At 32.6% G+C, this 18,965-nt stretch overlaps 1 protein-coding gene across 1 annotated transcript in view; it reads right to left on the reverse strand.

The window, feature by feature from the left end:
* Positions 1-18,965, reverse strand: part of LOC128238250 (E3 ubiquitin-protein ligase RNF213-like) — a 144,250-nt gene that overhangs the window by 61,813 nt on the left and 63,472 nt on the right. Inside the window, exons 22-37 of the mRNA XM_052953955.1 lie at positions 18,620-18,775; positions 17,073-17,231; positions 16,045-16,291; positions 15,307-15,540; positions 15,029-15,176; positions 14,417-14,553; positions 11,752-11,826; positions 10,763-10,869; positions 10,476-10,617; positions 9,834-10,044; positions 8,734-8,974; positions 8,015-8,167; positions 7,551-7,656; positions 5,942-6,134; positions 4,626-4,794; positions 365-474 (exon numbers count right to left, since the gene is read on the reverse strand). Of these exons, the coding sequence (XP_052809915.1) occupies positions 365-474; positions 4,626-4,794; positions 5,942-6,134; positions 7,551-7,656; positions 8,015-8,167; positions 8,734-8,974; positions 9,834-10,044; positions 10,476-10,617; positions 10,763-10,869; positions 11,752-11,826; positions 14,417-14,553; positions 15,029-15,176; positions 15,307-15,540; positions 16,045-16,291; positions 17,073-17,231; positions 18,620-18,775 (2,588 nt within the window). The remainder of the gene's footprint in view (positions 1-364; positions 475-4,625; positions 4,795-5,941; positions 6,135-7,550; positions 7,657-8,014; positions 8,168-8,733; positions 8,975-9,833; positions 10,045-10,475; positions 10,618-10,762; positions 10,870-11,751; positions 11,827-14,416; positions 14,554-15,028; positions 15,177-15,306; positions 15,541-16,044; positions 16,292-17,072; positions 17,232-18,619; positions 18,776-18,965) is intronic.

Here is an 18,965-nt window from a genome sequence, read left to right on the forward strand (position 1 = left end):
TTGAAAGAAAATGCGACTTTTTACATTAGCTGATGTTAAGTTACTACATGTTACATTGTCGTATGCAAAATTTAATTAGCATCTATATTTTTAACGCATGTACATTATAACAAAAATGGCCAATGAACCATGGCAATAGCAGGTCTCTTGTATCAGGACATAGCAAAAGCTATCTATATTACATTTCATGATTCACCTTTTGATATTGACGACATAAAAGATGTTCACAAAAACACAATTTTTAATCAACACACTTTGTTTTAAGTGCTGCTCTCAACTAACTAATACAACAAGTATGCCAGTGTTCTGTAGTAATACTTATACTTCAATAATAAACACTTTTAGTACCCAAGTAAAACGGTACCTGCTCTCCCACGTTCTTCTCATCTTGAATGCATCGACATAATCCTTCTCTGAGCTATGATCTTCCTCTCCAACCTCTTCACTGATTTTCAAAGATCGTGTTGAGAAATCCTAAAATATCAAAATTGTATTTAAAATATGCGCGAATTTGATTTCTTTATATTTATGTCGAACGCTTGTTATATACAAACAAAGCTCAAATATGTTATGTAAATAAAGACATTAATTAACATAACGATGATTATTATCGGATACTCGAATTCGTCTGAAATCTTACAAAATTTTAAAATGCGTGTAATTTCACAACTAATAATAATTAAATAATTCTAAAGATAACAAAGAGAAATTGAAATGATCACTCGGCAGCAATTTTAGAAACATGCATTTCTAGCTCATTACCATGCAATAACACTCGAAAGTTGTAATGTCAGGTATTAAGAAAAAAATATAATAATATCATAATTTGTCAACATCTTAATGGAACTCACTGAAATGTTTATTTTAAGACGGTCAAGTCGACATACTTTAGAATATACTATGATGTCGAGACTCTTTTTAATATCGAAATTAGAGCAATACGAAATATTCAACACTAAAAATTAAACATGTCATATATCATAACACATGTTTGTGTATTTAATCCAACAAACTAGATTGAATTTGTAGCATGTATAAATTGATGACGTCTAGCCTATGTACAGAGTTTGTTATTTTGAATGTGTAATCTACCAAGCATAAGCTTAGCTCCAACAGGTAGCTACTTAAAATGTAGTCCCCAGAAAGGTATGTGTGTGCATTTAGTTATAGAGCGTTTCTTAGTTTATTTGTGTCGGCGGTTGTCTGAAGTTCATTTTTAGAGAGGATGGCTAATTGGCATCATGACAACAGCCAAGATGGCCGCCGTTTTCAGACCCGATAATTATTCTTACAAAAATAGTATACTGTTGAAAACAAACATGTATTGATATTAATGTTTGTAGTAAGTTATGTATTTATGTCAAGCTTTCTAACAGAAAGCCCATTAAGGTAACCGAAGGTCAAGGTCATTTTAAAATCGAAGTGTGAAAGACAGAAAAAAACGAATTATATGTTAGGGTAAAATACACAAATCAATTACGTTCTAATTGCAATATTATTTAACATGCAATCTTCTTTAGTATACCAAAAAGTGTGTTTAGGGTTTTAATGTTATAATTTATGTTCACATACAGCCTTTAGGTCATTCCTCTAAAAGACATTAGAAGTGGAGGGAAGTAAAATAGTAGAATAAAGTTATGTACCAAATATTGAATATGGAACTAGCAGCATCAGTTGCAAACAAGTGGTTCGGACCAAATAATCAGAGATGGCACTCATAATTGACCTCCATCAATTGCAATTTCAATTAAATCCTATATTTAAATTGAGCAGTTTTCATTTAACAGACAAAAATATATATTCACATAAAAACTACACATCCCATAATGAACTGCATGTTGACATACTGCCTAGCCCACTTCAATTTCAAGGACAAGGTCATTTCAAGGTCAAAATATAAAAAAAATACTTTAAGTTTATTGTTCATGTAACCTTTTATTTTTTAAAGTTATTCATGTTGAAAAGTAGTGGCATAAGTGTAAATTGTATGCTCCTTCAAAGGGTAAGGTATTTGTATTTACCTTTTGTTTTAAATCAACCAAGGTTTGGTATTGCCACATGATGCCAAAGAATAACGTTCCATTAGTGATGCTCTATGATTGGCAAGCAATTGCGATTCTTTGTCTATTCCTTGGCATTTTCAGTTAATATTGAATTTAGATCAGGTCGACATATAGGTTTATAAAAAAATTTCAGCTTTCAGTTGGTGTCATCGTGTTGAGATGTGATCGTTTCGGTAATGAGAAGTCTCATTTTTGAAATCGAGTCAATTTTAATGAAGTAATCAATAACAATGTTGGTTGTATTTGTATTTAAATTAAATTAGTCATTTTGACTTTCACATGAAGTACATTATAAAACATTCATTCTCTTGTTAATAAAAAAGTATTTTAGATTGAAACAGTTTCAGTGACAGCCTGTTGGAAATAGCATGTTTTGATCGACATTTTTGGTAACATGTATGATATCACATAGAGGCTTTCATAAACCCTGTAAATTTACTAAATAAAGAGAAATTAAAAATACTTTACCAATTACTAATCTACAACAACATTAGCCAATAAACATTAGTTAATTAAAACAGAGTAAAACTTTAAATGATCTAGACATTGAAGAGTTTAGTAATGTATGCTTACACGAAGCACATTGTGGAAAAGATTCCACCCATATTGCTGTACTTTATATATCGCTTAGTGTACATCAGTTTACCAAATGACGCCAAAAGCAGCCTTTCGACGACCTCGACGGCGTTTGAAAAAAAACTTTACCAAAAATTATTAATCAAAATGATGAAATTTATATTTAACAATTCTGCCGCAAATGCTGGGCACAAAATAAACATTCATGTTTTTTACGGAAGAAACATATATAGGAAAATACGGGGAGAAAATCTTATTAATAGATATATTTCGGATTTTAACTTTGAAACGACCTAATGTGAAAGGTTTTATAGTAATGTATATTCACATCTATCTTTCATTTAAACAATCAACATTTAAAATATAACTCAGAATGTCTTATAGCGGTTTTACATACATGTTTATAACATTTAACTGACGCTTCATACATGATACATGAAGACAGTATTATAATTCTAACTTTAAAATATTAAATAACCTTTGCTGCTTCTTTAATAATGTAACAATATTCAGAAAAAAAAGAATAAGATGGTTGTATGTAATTGACTGGTGTATTTTTCCAGTTCATCTTATGCGCTCCTCATTTAGATTATTAATGTAATTTTGAATGAGTTTGTTGATACATTTGAGGTAAATAATTGATTTTTGGCACATTTTTATATTTCGACCTTGAAATGTAATCGAGCTTGACCGTTGATGACACAAGCTTAGTCAGTTTGTGAGAAAACTTTACATCTGAACAAAATTTATTTCAAACATTAAAGTCATCTTTAAATATTTAAAATACAAATAGTAAGATTAATAATGTGCTCAAAAAATGGCGGCCATCTTGACTGTAAGTTTCATTACAATAATAACCTGCATGATGATAGCTGTCAATTAACTTCAAACAGCTCTACAATAAAGATACCAAGAAATTACCGTTCACCTTGCACGAGTTAAATAATATTTGAATGACGTAGACATATTTTGCCTGTGTACAGCATGACGACTTTAAGCTTTAAACTTGTACAAACGGGTACTTTGCAATGGACAACATTTCATAAAACTATGATCCTTTCAATATGGACAACAGACAGTCACTTAGGAATCTCTATTAGTAAATTAAGCTATTCGTTTCAATGAAGTTGACATAAAGAACAAAAACATTAACGGCAAAAAAGTTATTGATAATGTTACGTATTCAGTTCGAAAAGTGATATTAAAAATTATATTGGGTCACCGTCAAAATTTAACAGTACGATGAAACGAAAAAATATTTGTACATCGGAAACCTTAAGGTGATGTAGAACATAAAGTATGCTATATAGCAATTGCAAAAAAGTGTAATAACTGGAAATAATAATAAGCTCATCGATCTGCCAGATGTTAACGGACCCATCAAAATCAATGCCATGTAGATGGGATAATTGCAATTTTTATCTTTGAGCTGCACCACAAACACCTTTAATACTGATATTTACATATCAATATGCCCCACTCGAGTCGCAAAACGCCTATTTCATTTAAACCGGAGGCTGAATACACGTGTTTCAGAGTGTACTAGGAAAATGTGCCTAATCCGCAGCAAGAGCAAGTTCATGTAGCCAGTGCGAGTCAACGGTATTTCAGTAATTATCGGATTCACCGAACCGACTTTTTTCCTGTTTCAAAAATATAAATACAACTAGCTCTACGAGCACACCAAGAAAAAAATCTACATAAAAATGTGTGATGTTATTATTTAGTATATTTCTAAATTTAATCATAAACTACATCTACAAGAATGCATAGAATGCATACAGTATGATAGCCCTTGACACTATGCAATTATACCCCAAATAGATTGTGGTCCGTAAGTGATTTAAAGGAGTATATATAAGCAACAGAAATCTAAAACTTATTTTAATGGCTTAAAGTACAAAATAAAAAATACCTTAAAATACTGATAACGTAGTATGTGTAGTTTAAGATATGACCATCATGATGAAGGTGAAACAGACTTACCCTGGACATATTCACTATAAATCGAAGAGCGAATTGTCCAAATCCGGGTAAATCTGCAGACGCTGATGCTGAAGTAAATTGGTTGTTTTCTAGGTCTACTAGCTGTGTGTTAAGAAACCACACAAAATTATGCAGTTCTGCCCATGATGGATTTACAGCTCCACAGTGTCTGCAAATGTATTTGAAAAAAGTAAATCAAACATGTTTAGAATGACTTAACGTGCTCATGATAAATATATGTATGACACAACTTTGATGTTATTCAAATGGATTTTTAGTTATAAATTCGATGACAAGTTGTGGATATATTATATCAGAATCCTTAAACGCTTAACGTAATAGTTGGCGTGAAAACTTATCTGATAAAGGATAATGTCATTGTTAGACGATGTCAAAAGTACACAGATTGTGCAGAATCGTAGGTTGATAGCGCTAAGTGATAGAAGTATGGTTGTATGCTACAAAATGTCCTTGTGAAATCCAGTTTAACGTTGCACTCTTCTCTAAAAATATTTCATCTCTGCGTAGAATAAGCATGGATGAGCATGATAAAAACTTCATTAATCAAGTTTAATCCAAACTGATAAAGGGCATATATAGTTATTTTATTGTTTAGGCATTGTGTAGTTGTAGTGTTTCAACAAAATGATATAACTTAGTTGAACAAGTGATTGATTTTCGACATTGTATATTCAGTGAGGTGCAAAAATGATGTTATTTTGACAAAAGAACGAATGATGATTGGGATTTTAATATAATAACATTTAAACAATTGTATTTTTCATTCGAAAATAAGAACATAAATAAGTGAAATGTCGAACATTTTCAAAATTGCGTTCGCGCCATCAAAAGCATAATTCGTCTAACGGCATTTGAGGTACGATAAGTAACAAGCACCGATCTAATTGATTTTTTTAATATTGTATGGAAGGTAGATGTTCTATAAAGAAGTATTGTATATTAAGCGCAAAATACCTTGCCTGTATTTATGATATAGGTATTTTGTTTCAATTCCATATTATATAATATTTATGAAAAAACACGAACAGCCCTCATAAACATCTATTAACACATAAACTCAATATCTTGATAAACAGAATGAACTGCTCAAGAGCGTTCTTTCTGGAAGCTTTTTTCATTAGAATATATGAAAAAGTATTCCTTTAAATTTATTGTTTAGTTTTGAGGCTCACGGGTTTGTCCCTGAAGTTCCAATTGTTTTTATATGAAATATAGTTAAACTAAAAACCTGACTTGGAAAATTAATAACTGCTAAAAGTAAATTGCCAAAAACATGTCACTTTAACTATTATTACCTGATCAGTGTACTTAAGCATTCTTTTCTTTCAATGTCTGTATCCTTGGTGGGTCCTGTTGCCATTATAGATTGGCCACCGCCAAACGCAATACTTTCTTTCTTGTCCAATTTGTTTAGATAGCGGTAGGGGCGTTGAAACACTTCACTACAAAACTGTTCCTTATCAAAGAGAAGATCTGATTTCTGATATCCTGAAATTGTACAAACACTTCTATATTTTTTACTTTTATAGATTCTCTATCCTTAATTTGGACCAAGTTTGTTTAAAATCGGTGATTGGCATGGAGGGCGGTTGTAATTATTCGACTTGAAAATACGTTTTTGTATAGAAATACTTCAAACTTATTTGATGTCTAAGACTAGATCATCGGATTTACCGCACCAGTGTAATACATTTAAAAAAATATATTGCATCCATTGTTTTACTGTTACATAAATGGTTAAAACCATTAAAATCAAGGAAAGATATTGTGAAAGAAAACATAGCTGGTGATAGATTATTTTTATCAAGACAACATGATAACGAAGCGTTACTTCTGTTGAAATATGATATGATATGACGGAAATCAATTTCATTTAAAAGCATTTTATGCAAGGTTTCTGACTGGATTTGTGAATAAGGACATTAAGAAGAAACGTAAAACAAATGCATATTATTTTTGTTATCAGACTAGGCAGTTAAAAACCATTTAGTTATTGTGTAGTTCGCATAAACTGTGACAATTAATAGTTTTATTAAATATAAGATAAAGAGAATCATAACTTGTAAATAGTGAGATTGCATATAAGTATAAGAATGAGAGTGTCTTATAAGTCATGATACAACATACTTGCTGTTAAGCTAGCTTTTAAAGCGATGCAGTTGACTCAGAATTTACAGTAATCTGTGTGATTGGTTCAATCTGGATTGGTAACGGACCAGCTACTTAAATGAGGACAAGGGTAAAGGTGACACTCTAACTCCGATACTCCGATAGGGACAGGATGGCCATGGGCACATTGTTGAGTGTAGAGATTCGGAGATCGATGATCCTGACATACGGCTCGATCCAGCTACGGGGAGGAGTGTAGTTATCGTGTAGGTAAGTCAAGTACAACAATATCGTTGTGGAAATAGCTTGTATAGCAGTGAGGTCAAGCATTGATAGTGAGGGTTACTTACTTGATGATATTTCATCGACAGTGCAAATGTAATTTAAATTGAGGTAATGAAACTGTGATGTTACCACAAAATACATACACATCGCAAGCATGCCAGGGTTTTGCAGAGTTTATGGCAATATTAAACAAACATGTTAAATTTTGGCTTTAAATAACTCGCAGTAAGTTTAACTGTTTAACAATATATATGTTTAACAGTTAAACTTACTGCGAGTTATTTAAATATACATAATTTGGGTCTTAAAACCATGAGATTTCAAGCCAAAATAATCATTTCTATTTCCATCGCTTTTTGGCTTACACCGATACTACGAGAAGATCAGATGACCATGGTTTTATTTAGCATGGCCTTATGTACAGACTACCCAGCAGTATGCTTCTGTTGTATTGGACATATCAGTATAATTTTAATGACTTATAAGTAATAACTACTTCCAAAGTGTTACCATTGGGGAGAACTCCAGAGTACACTTGCAAGCATTCCGATGGGGAGCGACAAACGATGTCAGGAAGTATACGAAACATCTCGTGGATACATTGGCTTTCTCCGTTCTTCAAAACCAAAAAACAACATTCCAAAACTAAGCTTGTATAAAACGAATAACAACTATTTTACTATTGCGAAAAGAAATGTATAAATAGATGGACTCATAGTTTAAAACTATATAGTTTGCATTAAAAATAGTAAATACCGGAAAGTCACGTATATATATAAATTATACACTTATTTGTTTGTTAAAACAGTTTATATCATTTTTAAAGGAAATAAATTTATTTTTTTCCATTTCTATATATTAAAAAAATCAAGTAATTTAATTGCTAAATTCAGATCTACTATATTGACCGCTGAACTGAAGTACATACATGACCATTACACACTTTAATTCATATAAAGATCGCAATGACTTACGGTTCCGTCCGCGTCTGACAATTTGCATAGAGTTGGCAACGATTCAATCAAGTACAGATCGTTCTTAGATCTGCGCCATACGAGACCTTTCCGATTGGTTAAGCAGTTCAGTATCAAGAGATTGAAAAGGAGGAAGTCTAATCCTTCTTGCACCTATTTAGAATCATTAAAACAAAAAACATGATTGTGACGTGATAAATTTTTAATTGTTTGTATTGGTACCATCCTCCTTTGCAACTATGTTTAATGGGAGTCATGTTTTACAAACAACTACATGACAATTCTATGGAATAATCAGGGAAGCTTTTACTTATCTCGAATACGCACTTGTTTTGAACAATTATGTTTATGGTGTGTAAGTATTTTAGGATAAGCTGTGGCTCGATAAATATGATCAGGCATATTTACACTTCCGGATGACCATTTTTACCAAGTTTCAAGATCTAAAATAAACAGGACAGGGCTGGTCTTTCTTACACAAATAAAACACGCGTGACGAAAATACTACTAAGTACTAGTTCTGTTAATTATAACGATAAGTTGGTCTCGCGTCCAAATAGCTACATGTTTAAACTAAATTGACAAATAACGTGTAGTTAGTTTCAGTACAATAAGTAAAAAAAGGTTAATGCCACAAACAGATTAGCAAAAAACCGACCGATCAACTTACCTTCTGACAGAGCGAATCTAATGTTTGTTCAATATTTCCAAACTCTTACCTCTGGGTAAACATCCAAATGAATTATATTAGCTGTGCTATCTTCAGGACTTCTTGTAAACTGGAGCAATTGGTCTGATATCGAAAAGCTGTTCACTGCCTTCTCTTGCAACGGAATGGTTACTCTCCTTGATTCTGTGCAACTGCTCTTGTTCAGAGTTGCTAATTGTGTAGTACATCTTTCGGCGTACAATGATTTCCCCATGCCAGTTCTTTTCGATTTAACTACCCACACGGTTGATCTGAATTATTGTTCAGATTACCTATTTTATTTGTATACCTCCAAATAAGATTGTTATAACTTGATAACGGCTACGGTGTAATATGACATAATTTACAACTTAATGTAACCAGTGTTATCGTTGCGCCAGTACCTACGACCAGTCTATTCCAGTAGCCGGTTACAAGTCTAAAATGTATTTTACTAGCAAATGACAGTCGGCGCTGACCTCGTGACCTACACTGTGGGCGTTCAAATGGAATCGCCGTATTGGTTCTTGTTAAATTAGAAAAGAACTTAGACATCACCGATTTTTCCCCGCATTTGTATGGCCACACCGTGCAATTCAGTAATTACTTCAACTAGTAACATTTTTTTAAACATTTCCGAGTGTTTTTCTAAAGTAGTCACACCCCACAAAGTCCACCTTTATGACATTTACTTAAACCGATATAGGCAATAATACATTACTAAACGCACAATATAGAACAAGGATATAGGATATTTATATTCATGTTTTTGTATCATATCACAGGCACGTTTAAACTGCTGTGGCACAATAACATGATGTATATTTAAAACATATGTATTCGCATTCTCATTGCGTTTTATTAACGGAATGTATATTGGTTAGTTTCAAATGATGATGAAATTCATCATATTACTAGGCAGTAGCCCATCATTAAACGACAATCCGTGAAGGATCTATCTTAATTTTGATAAAACGATTATGGAATAGAAAATGGTTACAACAATCGTTGAAGTCCATACCATTGAATCAAAAACTTAGATCGGTTTGGTCTGAAAATTATGATTGAGTGTTACTGATAAACGGAATAATTACTTGCGAATAATTAAAATTTAAAAACACAGTCACATACTTTTGCTGATGCAAAGCTGCTGCTGGTTCAATGTCTTCACCGTCGTTTAACGTCAACTCATCGATATCGAATTTTGTCAAAAGATAGTGTTGTAATGATTGTACATTCACCATAGACCTAGTTCTTGTGAACTTCTCAAGTGAAGACACTAAGTTTGATCGGCATTCACTTCCAGATGAACATATGACAACGAACTTGTAGAAAGCTTTGTCTAAAAGTAAATTTCATCAAGGGAATACATGTACTTTTTTTACTTTGAATAACATATATTTGAAATTTGAAACATTACTTGTGTTCCGTATATTCAGCACGAGCCATACGATATATGAAACATATTTCTTCTATACTTGATGTAAATTAACACTCATAAGAACGTTTGTAAAACGCTGTTGCTTTAAAAGTCGGTGTAAATACACACTACTAACAGTTCTATCGTACAGCGACTATATACATTTTTCGTTCGAGTTTGCCTATGAAGTGAAATATGAACATTTTGTATGCTTTAATTATGATATAGTTATAGATTTGTGTCGTTGTACATCATGGAGTTTCAAATAAAGCGTAATTTTGGAATGTAAAATGCTATGATACATATAATTCAAAAAATAATCATTATTAAGTTTATTTTTTCAAGTATTTTACCCGCTTCCTTGCGTTTGTCCAAATATTTTTCCACATATTGCTCTGCGACTTCAGTAACATCATAATTCAGTTTTTCAACATTAAGAAGGCAATGAATTTTATTATCATCACCACTGAATACACGGCGGAGAAAAATGTCCATCTGAATATCGAATAGGAATTGACATATTATCAATAATTTCTTTAAAATTAAAGTCAGGTCATAAAACAGATATTATTTTGTTCAGTTTAATGTTCTGCAACGTACATATTTCACACTCAATTTTCGACAACAAATAAGAACATGCCTCGTCCTTTGTTGTTTCTGATGAGCAAAGTAACACCTCATCAGAGAGCGGCAACGGTTGATCTTTATTGTTTTTATAAAGCGATAAGCACGTCTGCAAAACCTCATCTGTGAAAAATACGTTCACATATTTAATTTTTTATTATCAGATTGTATGCGTAGTTGACGATGTACAATGTACAAGTCGTAAATAAACTCTCTGTTTGTCTGTATGTCTGAAAAAACGCAAATACACTGTTCCTTTAAAATTATATCCAACTTTGTTAGTGATTTATCGCGTATTAAAAAAAGATAAATACAATGGTTCATTATATTCTGGTTTGGACAATATTATGTACAGCTATATTTTGTTCATACTAGTTAAAGGTACAAACAACTCATGCGAACTACGTCACATGCTATGGTTTTGATACTTCCAGATGGCTTGCAATTGCCAGTCAATAGTTTAAACTGCTTTGCCCGAGGGCGGGGAGGGACCAGAGACTCTTGGCCGAGACCAAGTGATATTAGTGGATTATTTTGAAAGAAGGCACAATAATTCGACTAAAATAGGGTTCAATGATACAGATACAAGTATACCGGAAACCAGCAATATTATTGAACAGTGAATATAGGAAGTCAATTTTACTAATGTCTTTGTCTGTATTTTCACAAATTTGAAAGAACAAACAGTACATTTATTATGCTAGTATATGAAGTGCCTACTAGTTCAAACCGTTGCATTTCAAATACATGAAACGATAGCATTTGAAACATATTGTGTTCGAAATCACAAGAATACTAGCTGTTGCTTCATACCCCTGTCCAGGCTCCTTTCCGTGTAAGTATATTCACGAAGAGATCAGTATCCGAATTGAACCTATCTTAAACCTTGAACATTATTTAGAATATTTTCATGTCGGTAAGAAGCACAATTACGGCTTATATGAGCAAAACCTTTTTCAGTTCATGAGGCAGATGTCTGATACTGAGTTAAACATGTATACGAACCCTCTTGGCAGACAAGTAAGTTTGGTTCTCCTTCCTTCATGTTGGGCGTCAGAGACCTCCGTACCTTCCTTTCATCTGAAACCGAGCAAGATGCATTTTCATGATTGGCAGACAAAAACAAACGTGCGTCGATTCATTTATAAATTATGATTTTATGTTTGTCTTAAAAATTAACACAAATTGACATATACGGCATTTACCTTTTAAGCGATAATTCTAGTTTGCGAATGTAGTTAAAAATGAATTAAACAAACTGAGATTTTTGAAAAGTAATTAAAGATATTTCTTATTGGAGGCCTTTTTTATATGAAATGTGTAAGTCTTTTATTTCGACAGTTCTTTTAACATGAATAGTGATGAAAAATACGAATATATAATCAACTTCATTATTTGTACAGTGATCAATTTTGATACCTATTAACTATAAATGTAAGCATGATTCGAAATAATGCTTTCGATTACGACTATTTCACATATACTATTATAAACAAATTCAATATTCGAATGTAAAAACAGTGCCTTAAATCGTATTTCGTATGATTTACATTATTTAATCATGTCAAAATAGGCAATGTTAACATTTTGTTTGCAATATTTCTTTGATTCAATTTACAAATAAAGACGGGCTCTTTTGACTAATGGGGCATGTCATTTTGCCGATAGCCAAGGTAATATATTTATATGTGTTAGGGATTTAATCCACAAATAAGCTAGTTCTCCGATAGCTACAACCAAAAGGCATGTATGTTTAATAGTAAACAGAACGCTGTAAAATCATGTCAATTAAGGTAATGAAGTATCTGAAAAGTAAAAAATGGATTCGATAGTAGTAAAAATTGTCAAATAAAGAAGACATTTCAACCACGGTCAATCTGTCTGGCTTTAGACTTTGTTTCTTCCTTCCAAATACATGAAAAAAATGGCTGGGATCCGAAACTTGCAGTCTTGGGTAAATGAGCATATAGAGGATATTTGTTTGTTTCAGTGTATGATTGTATTTTATTTTTCGAGTCACGAAACAACGAGTGAAAATATAGTTTTTCTATGATCTCAAGTAAAATTAAATACGATCTTACACTGAAATAAACAAATTTTCTTTTTCTTTTATGCTTGTTTTCGGAGTTTTTTAGTATTTTAACTTAAATTCTTAATTACCCCCTTTTTGAAAATGATGTTATTTACGCCGCTTCCCGTGGGACGCTCCTCGCGCAAAATTATAGCTGATGACGTAAATGTCAATTTTCTATTTCCGGTTTGTTGAGAAAAAGTTCTCCGATATTCATTTTAATAGTTTATAATTTGCTATTTTTATTGCTAAGATTTTATGAACAGTAATCAATGACATTTTATTAGTGCATTTATGTTCCAAACAATGACGAAAACACTTTTGAATTAAACAGGGCATGACTACTTAATCAAATTACTACGCCCCTCATTGAATGAAAATGTGAAAGGTCGAATTTGTTAGGAGAACCATTGCGGATAATCGTTGGATATAAACTATTTTTCTAAGTTTAATAGTTTGTTTCATGATACATGGGAATTCCGTCATCTCACTGTCAGAGACCAGTCTGTTTCGCTTTAAGGCAGGTCGTTTTCCAGGTAAAGAGTGAAGACCACTCTATGTTGATGACAAATTTTGAAACGTTGGTAGGGTGAAAAACATATCAGTAAATTTTTAAATTGTTGTGTGAACTTTCCGGGAAGTTCGTAATACGTTTTTTTTCAACGGCAAACAGTTAAAAATACATTTGAACGATGATATGACATCATTCTACTTATGTTCGAGCAGTTGTTTTGGTCTGAAAGCAAATGTTCGAACATTCAGCTTCAAGATCAAGAAAACGTGATAACCATTTTTCTATTAAACGATATGTTGTTAATTTCCAAAAATCTTTATTTTAACTTATATAACCTTTTTTTAATTAAAAAAAAATCAATCCAACAATGTCTGGTTCAAAGTCAAGATATTGTTTAGTGAAGTGTATTGTTTAGATCAAGGGAAGAAGAAGAAAAAAAAGTAAGTACAATGGATTTTCAAAGTAGTTCTAAAAGTTGTTATTTTCATTCCATATTTTGCAGTTGATATTTTCACTGTTGTTATTTCACTGACAAACTCCATATTTCATCGAAAAGCATGACAAACATAAACATATCTGTAACGTCAACCACTTAGTTACAAGGAAGAAGTAAATGTTCACCTGTTTTTTATATTTTTACTTTTAAATTCAAAGAATCTCAAAATTTGCATATAAAGGAGAAATCTGTAAATAGTTTGCGTTGTGATATATTAAAAATGAGAGTAACGTGCGATTGATTTGAGAACCCTTTCTTATTGGTTGTAATGAGATATATTTTAGAATTCGTTGCCAGGAAATATCAATCTAGCATATATAGAGTTACAAGTGGTAATTTAATAACTTTAATCCGACACCGTCTCAGTACTCTTTAAAATTTGTGGTATTGTTACACATCTTCGTACTCTCGATGAAAAGTTGGCCCAATTGTAAGCGAGTATGGACGTAACAATCACGAACAGAGATTATATGTTTATAAAAAAATCACACTGTGTTTACAAGAAGGCTATAAAAGGCATTTGGACTCTTCAATAGAACGTAAATGGTAAGAGAACTTTAAACTGTTATTTTCTGTTCCAAGAGTTTACCTTTCTGTTGAAGATTTTTCAAAACTAGGCCTAGATGGTCAAGACTAAGAAAATCGCTGATGCTTGTAGAAATGGAATGAAGGAAATTTTTCCATAGATCGCCAAGTCTGCCAATCAGTGGGGCTGATCCAATTTCTCTGGAGGAGAAAGAATAGAAAATGTTTCATGGAGACAGTAGTCATTTCTCCGAAGCAGTTCTAGTTTGTTGGCCTTCTATTGTGTACTTATGTTTTTAGTATATTGCTGTAAATAATGAACAGTAAAACATCAAACGTTTCCATGTATTAAACAAAATTATATTGCGATTGGAATACATGAAATGCATCGGAAAATCATGTAAGGTAAGTTTTATCAGCAACTAAAGAATTATTGCGCTAATAATAAGCTATCTACTTTAATCATACCAACATTTAAAAGCGATGCGAAACACAACATAATTGTGCAATGGTGATTTTAATTACATTATATGAAATTCCTCATAATGTGTTGGGGTGCAGATAACCTTTAATTATTGTGGCTGATGCAGCTTTTGTTTCTTTTTTATCACAATCATTTTTTTAACGTGAACGATGTCAGGGATTTCTATGAGTTTCTTTAACCATTTTGACATACCTTTTATCTCTTGTGTGAGACATCTTTTCATTAATGGTGGCCATTAATGAACTACCAGAGTGCAAAAATAGGGTTTTCTGAGTACCCTTGTCGTTTTCTTTCTTAGAGTCTTCGATCCGTTCCTGTTCTTCCATACACCATACCAAAGCTGAAAACAAGTTCATTATCAACCTTATAAAGACGCTTTCGGTGCTGTACATTTATAAATGGGCTCATTGATATATAATTCAGTGAGATTTGTTATAAAGTCATTTTATACTAGTTTTTACGTTCCTTACCGTTAGAAGTGTCTAAGGTTTCAATATCCTCATTGCTCACGTGTGCCAGCGATCGTTCAGCTAAATCCTCTTCTATGCTCATTTCGTCTAGTTTCTGGAGAAATGCCAATTTCTTTTGAGCATCTTTTTCGCTCTGGCTTTTATTTGCCAATGACCTTTCTCGTTCTGCTTTTTGTTCCTGAGCAATTTCCAACACATTGATGTTTGCTTCTTTCATAGATTCATTGACATCATCTTCACACATAAAACATATAATATATAGTATAAGTGTATACTTTATACAAAAATCCAAGGGAAAAAGTAACATTAAGATTGTTCTAAATACTTTGAACTTTTGGTCTCCTTATTGTTTCAAAAGATAAATAATAAAACAAACAGTTATTTATTTATCCGGTTTGAATCTGCACCATAATACATATACTATCCATGTATTATGTTGATAGAGTACCCTCATTTAAACGTTAATTAAAACAAAACGATAACACTAAATATATTATTCATTTACAACCAATTCGTTGGTTTACAAATTTTTTTACTTTTCGGACTTTGTACATAAATTTAATCGACCCGGTAGTAGTTGCTTCTATTGTATGGGAAGGGAAAATGACATAAAAAGCATGATTGTTGTCCAGAGCTTCCGTTAGATATTTGTCCTGATGGCAAATAGTTTGCCCTCCAACTAATGTCCGCTGGTAATTATTTCCATATTAAGATTAATGCAAAATCAATTAAACAAACCTTTCGTACATTTCTCCTTTAAAACAGAAAGCAAAGGATAAACTGAAAGTGCTGGTTCATCCCCTGTATTTAACTTTATAAGTTCCGTCTGTAGCAATACAAGCTGGTCGGTCGTGAAGTAGTTCAGCAATGAAAACTCGTTTCTTCGATCCCTGATGTGTTTCAGCCAATCATCAAGACATGATTCAAGAAACCGTGCTATCTCCCTCATTATTTCTACTAAACCCTCGTTCTCCGACTTTCGACCCTATGTTATTCAAACACGCAGCGCATAAGCATATAAAGTATTTTACCGAAATATATACAATGTTACGATTGTATTGTCTATTGTTTTAGGCTGTAGGCAGCAGATCTACAGACTTTAGGACTTAAAATCAGAATCAGGTTTCGCCAGATCTACTGTTTGACATAACATGTTAAATTGATTAATGCGCCATGGCTGCAAAATGGGAGGTACAGTGAAATGCAGTTTAAAATGGTGCGAATTAAAACACCACTTTATGTAAATACGTTCATAACACTGCAACGTTAGTATGAAATAGGAAAGCAAACTGAAGAACCCTAATGAATCTTGTTGAGGAACCAAGGAGAATGGTTAATTCAAGATGAAAACGCCGAAAATGGAGATGTGTTGCTAAAAGACTCTGCCTTACTTTACTTACTACAAAAAGTCAAATTATCATATTTCATTAAATTGATTGTACGCTTGCGAAACAACTTGCGAGATAAAAGCAATGTTTATATTTCCTAGAACAAAAACATATATATTCAACAGTTGCAGTTATGAAAAAGTTAATTGTTTCAAAATTCATCAATTTACATAACCTATTATAAGGTTATGACAGGCACTTATCGGTTACAGTTTGAGGCCACTCAAAATACCTTTTGGAATATATCTTTTTCACCTCTGAATAGAATTGAAATCCACGAAAATCGCGCTTGTCAAGCCTACAGCCTTTCAACGCTTTCAGTGTGTGTATTTAATTTAATATTACGATTAACATAATTCGATTGCAATATATACTTACGACCAGCGTGAAAGCATCATCAAACTCCATGGTTGCACAGATAGGTTGGTCAAGCTCAGGTGAACAGAGAAACTCTACGTTCCAATCGTTAAAAAGTACACAGCCAGACAAACACAGTTGAATGTACACGTCACAAAGGCGCATGACATTTTCGAAGATCTATAATTTTATATATTATGATACTGTATATTCATATTAAAACGTAACGAAGCAAGGAAAAAGGATATCGTGAAAGTTTTTCACCAAATTTCCCTTTAATTCAAACTTGAATCCAAATCATATTATACCAACGGAAAACTAGGGCGAACACATATTCGAATGAGCCTGTTGGGATATTTAATGCCAAGTGCATAAAAATTGTTGTTCGGTCAATGTAAGGCACAACGTTTTTAATTGAATAATACGTATCCAAAACTAATAGATATTAACCAATGTAATCGTTAAAGTGCTCATGAAAGCATAACGGTTTGGCAAAGGCGTCTGTGGCGATAATGATAACAGTTACGGCATTATCATTATTTAAGTTGAAAATTGAGGACGCAGATTTTATCTGCGGTTTGCTTCTTTAAAAAGGAATATCAGCTATTTGAAAAGCCGTAGACCATTTGATTAATAGTTTAACCAGAGTGCTGAAATAAGCATTGACGTTGTAACGCAATGCGTGATCTTACAATATAAGCATCATAATTTTGTCAATTGAAAAGGCAAGGCCATTTGAGTCTCAACTAGAAATGTGTCCATAGGACACGGATGCCCCCACTTCGATTTTTTGTCACAGAAAATAAGCCATAATGATTATTCAGGATAATCTGCACATATAGGATAAGTTGAGTTGAGTTGGGTTTTACGGCATCGCAAGACTGTATAGGTTATATGGCGCCATTCATCCTTTTCAAAAATTAGATCGGATAAGATATTTTTTAAGTATTGTTGGGAAATAAAGGGCCCTAACTCCTAAATGATTAAAGCGATTTCCATGGCTATCGAACTTGATCAAGATATTATGGTCACAAACATGTGTTAAAAGTTTGGTGAGGATTGGACAAACAGTTTTCAAGAATTAGATCGGATACAATCTTCGGGACGTATTTTTCAAGTCTTTTTTTGCAAATAAAGGGCCGTAACTCCTAAATGACAAAAGCGATTTCCATGGCTATCGAACTTGATCAAGATATTATGGTCACAATCATGTATGTAAAGTTTGGTGAGGATTGGACACATACTTTTCAAGAATTAGATTGGAAACATATATTTTTGAAGTATTTTTGGCAAAAAAGGGCCGTAACTCCTAAATGACTAAAGCGATTTCCATGACTATCGAACTTGATCAAGATATTATGGTCACAAACATGTGTTTAAAGTTTGGTGAGGATTGGACAAACTGTTTTCAAGAATTAGATCGGAAACAATCTTCGGGACGTACGTACGTACAGACAGACAGACGTACGTACGGACAAGGGCAACCCTATATGCCGCCACTTTGTGGGGGCATAAAAATGTACCTGACATTTATATCCATTTTTGTTTGAAATGAGAAACATTCTTACCAATGTAAATCTTTGCACGTTTTCGTTTGTGACGTTTTCCTTGCCAATCACAAGCATAAGTTTACTTTGTAATTCTTGTAAATTTTCAAATGAATATTCTTGTAACTCAGAATTTTTTAATTTTGGAATGGAAAGTCTAATGACGTTATCTATGACCTGAAATGTAAAACATTACAATGCAATTTATTTGCACAGATTTTTATGTAGAATTGTTTACTTTACTAAATTTACTATACAGTAAAATAGAAATAATAATGTGAGATGGGCCTCAGGATGGACCTTGTTAAGAACATCATCAATTTTATTAAGAATACTTATGTAAAAAACTACAGAAACAAGCTCAGTA

The sequence above is a fragment of the Mya arenaria genome, chromosome 6 (assembly GCF_026914265.1).
Source record: "Mya arenaria isolate MELC-2E11 chromosome 6, ASM2691426v1".
Classification (NCBI taxonomy): domain Eukaryota; kingdom Metazoa; phylum Mollusca; class Bivalvia; order Myida; family Myidae; genus Mya; species Mya arenaria.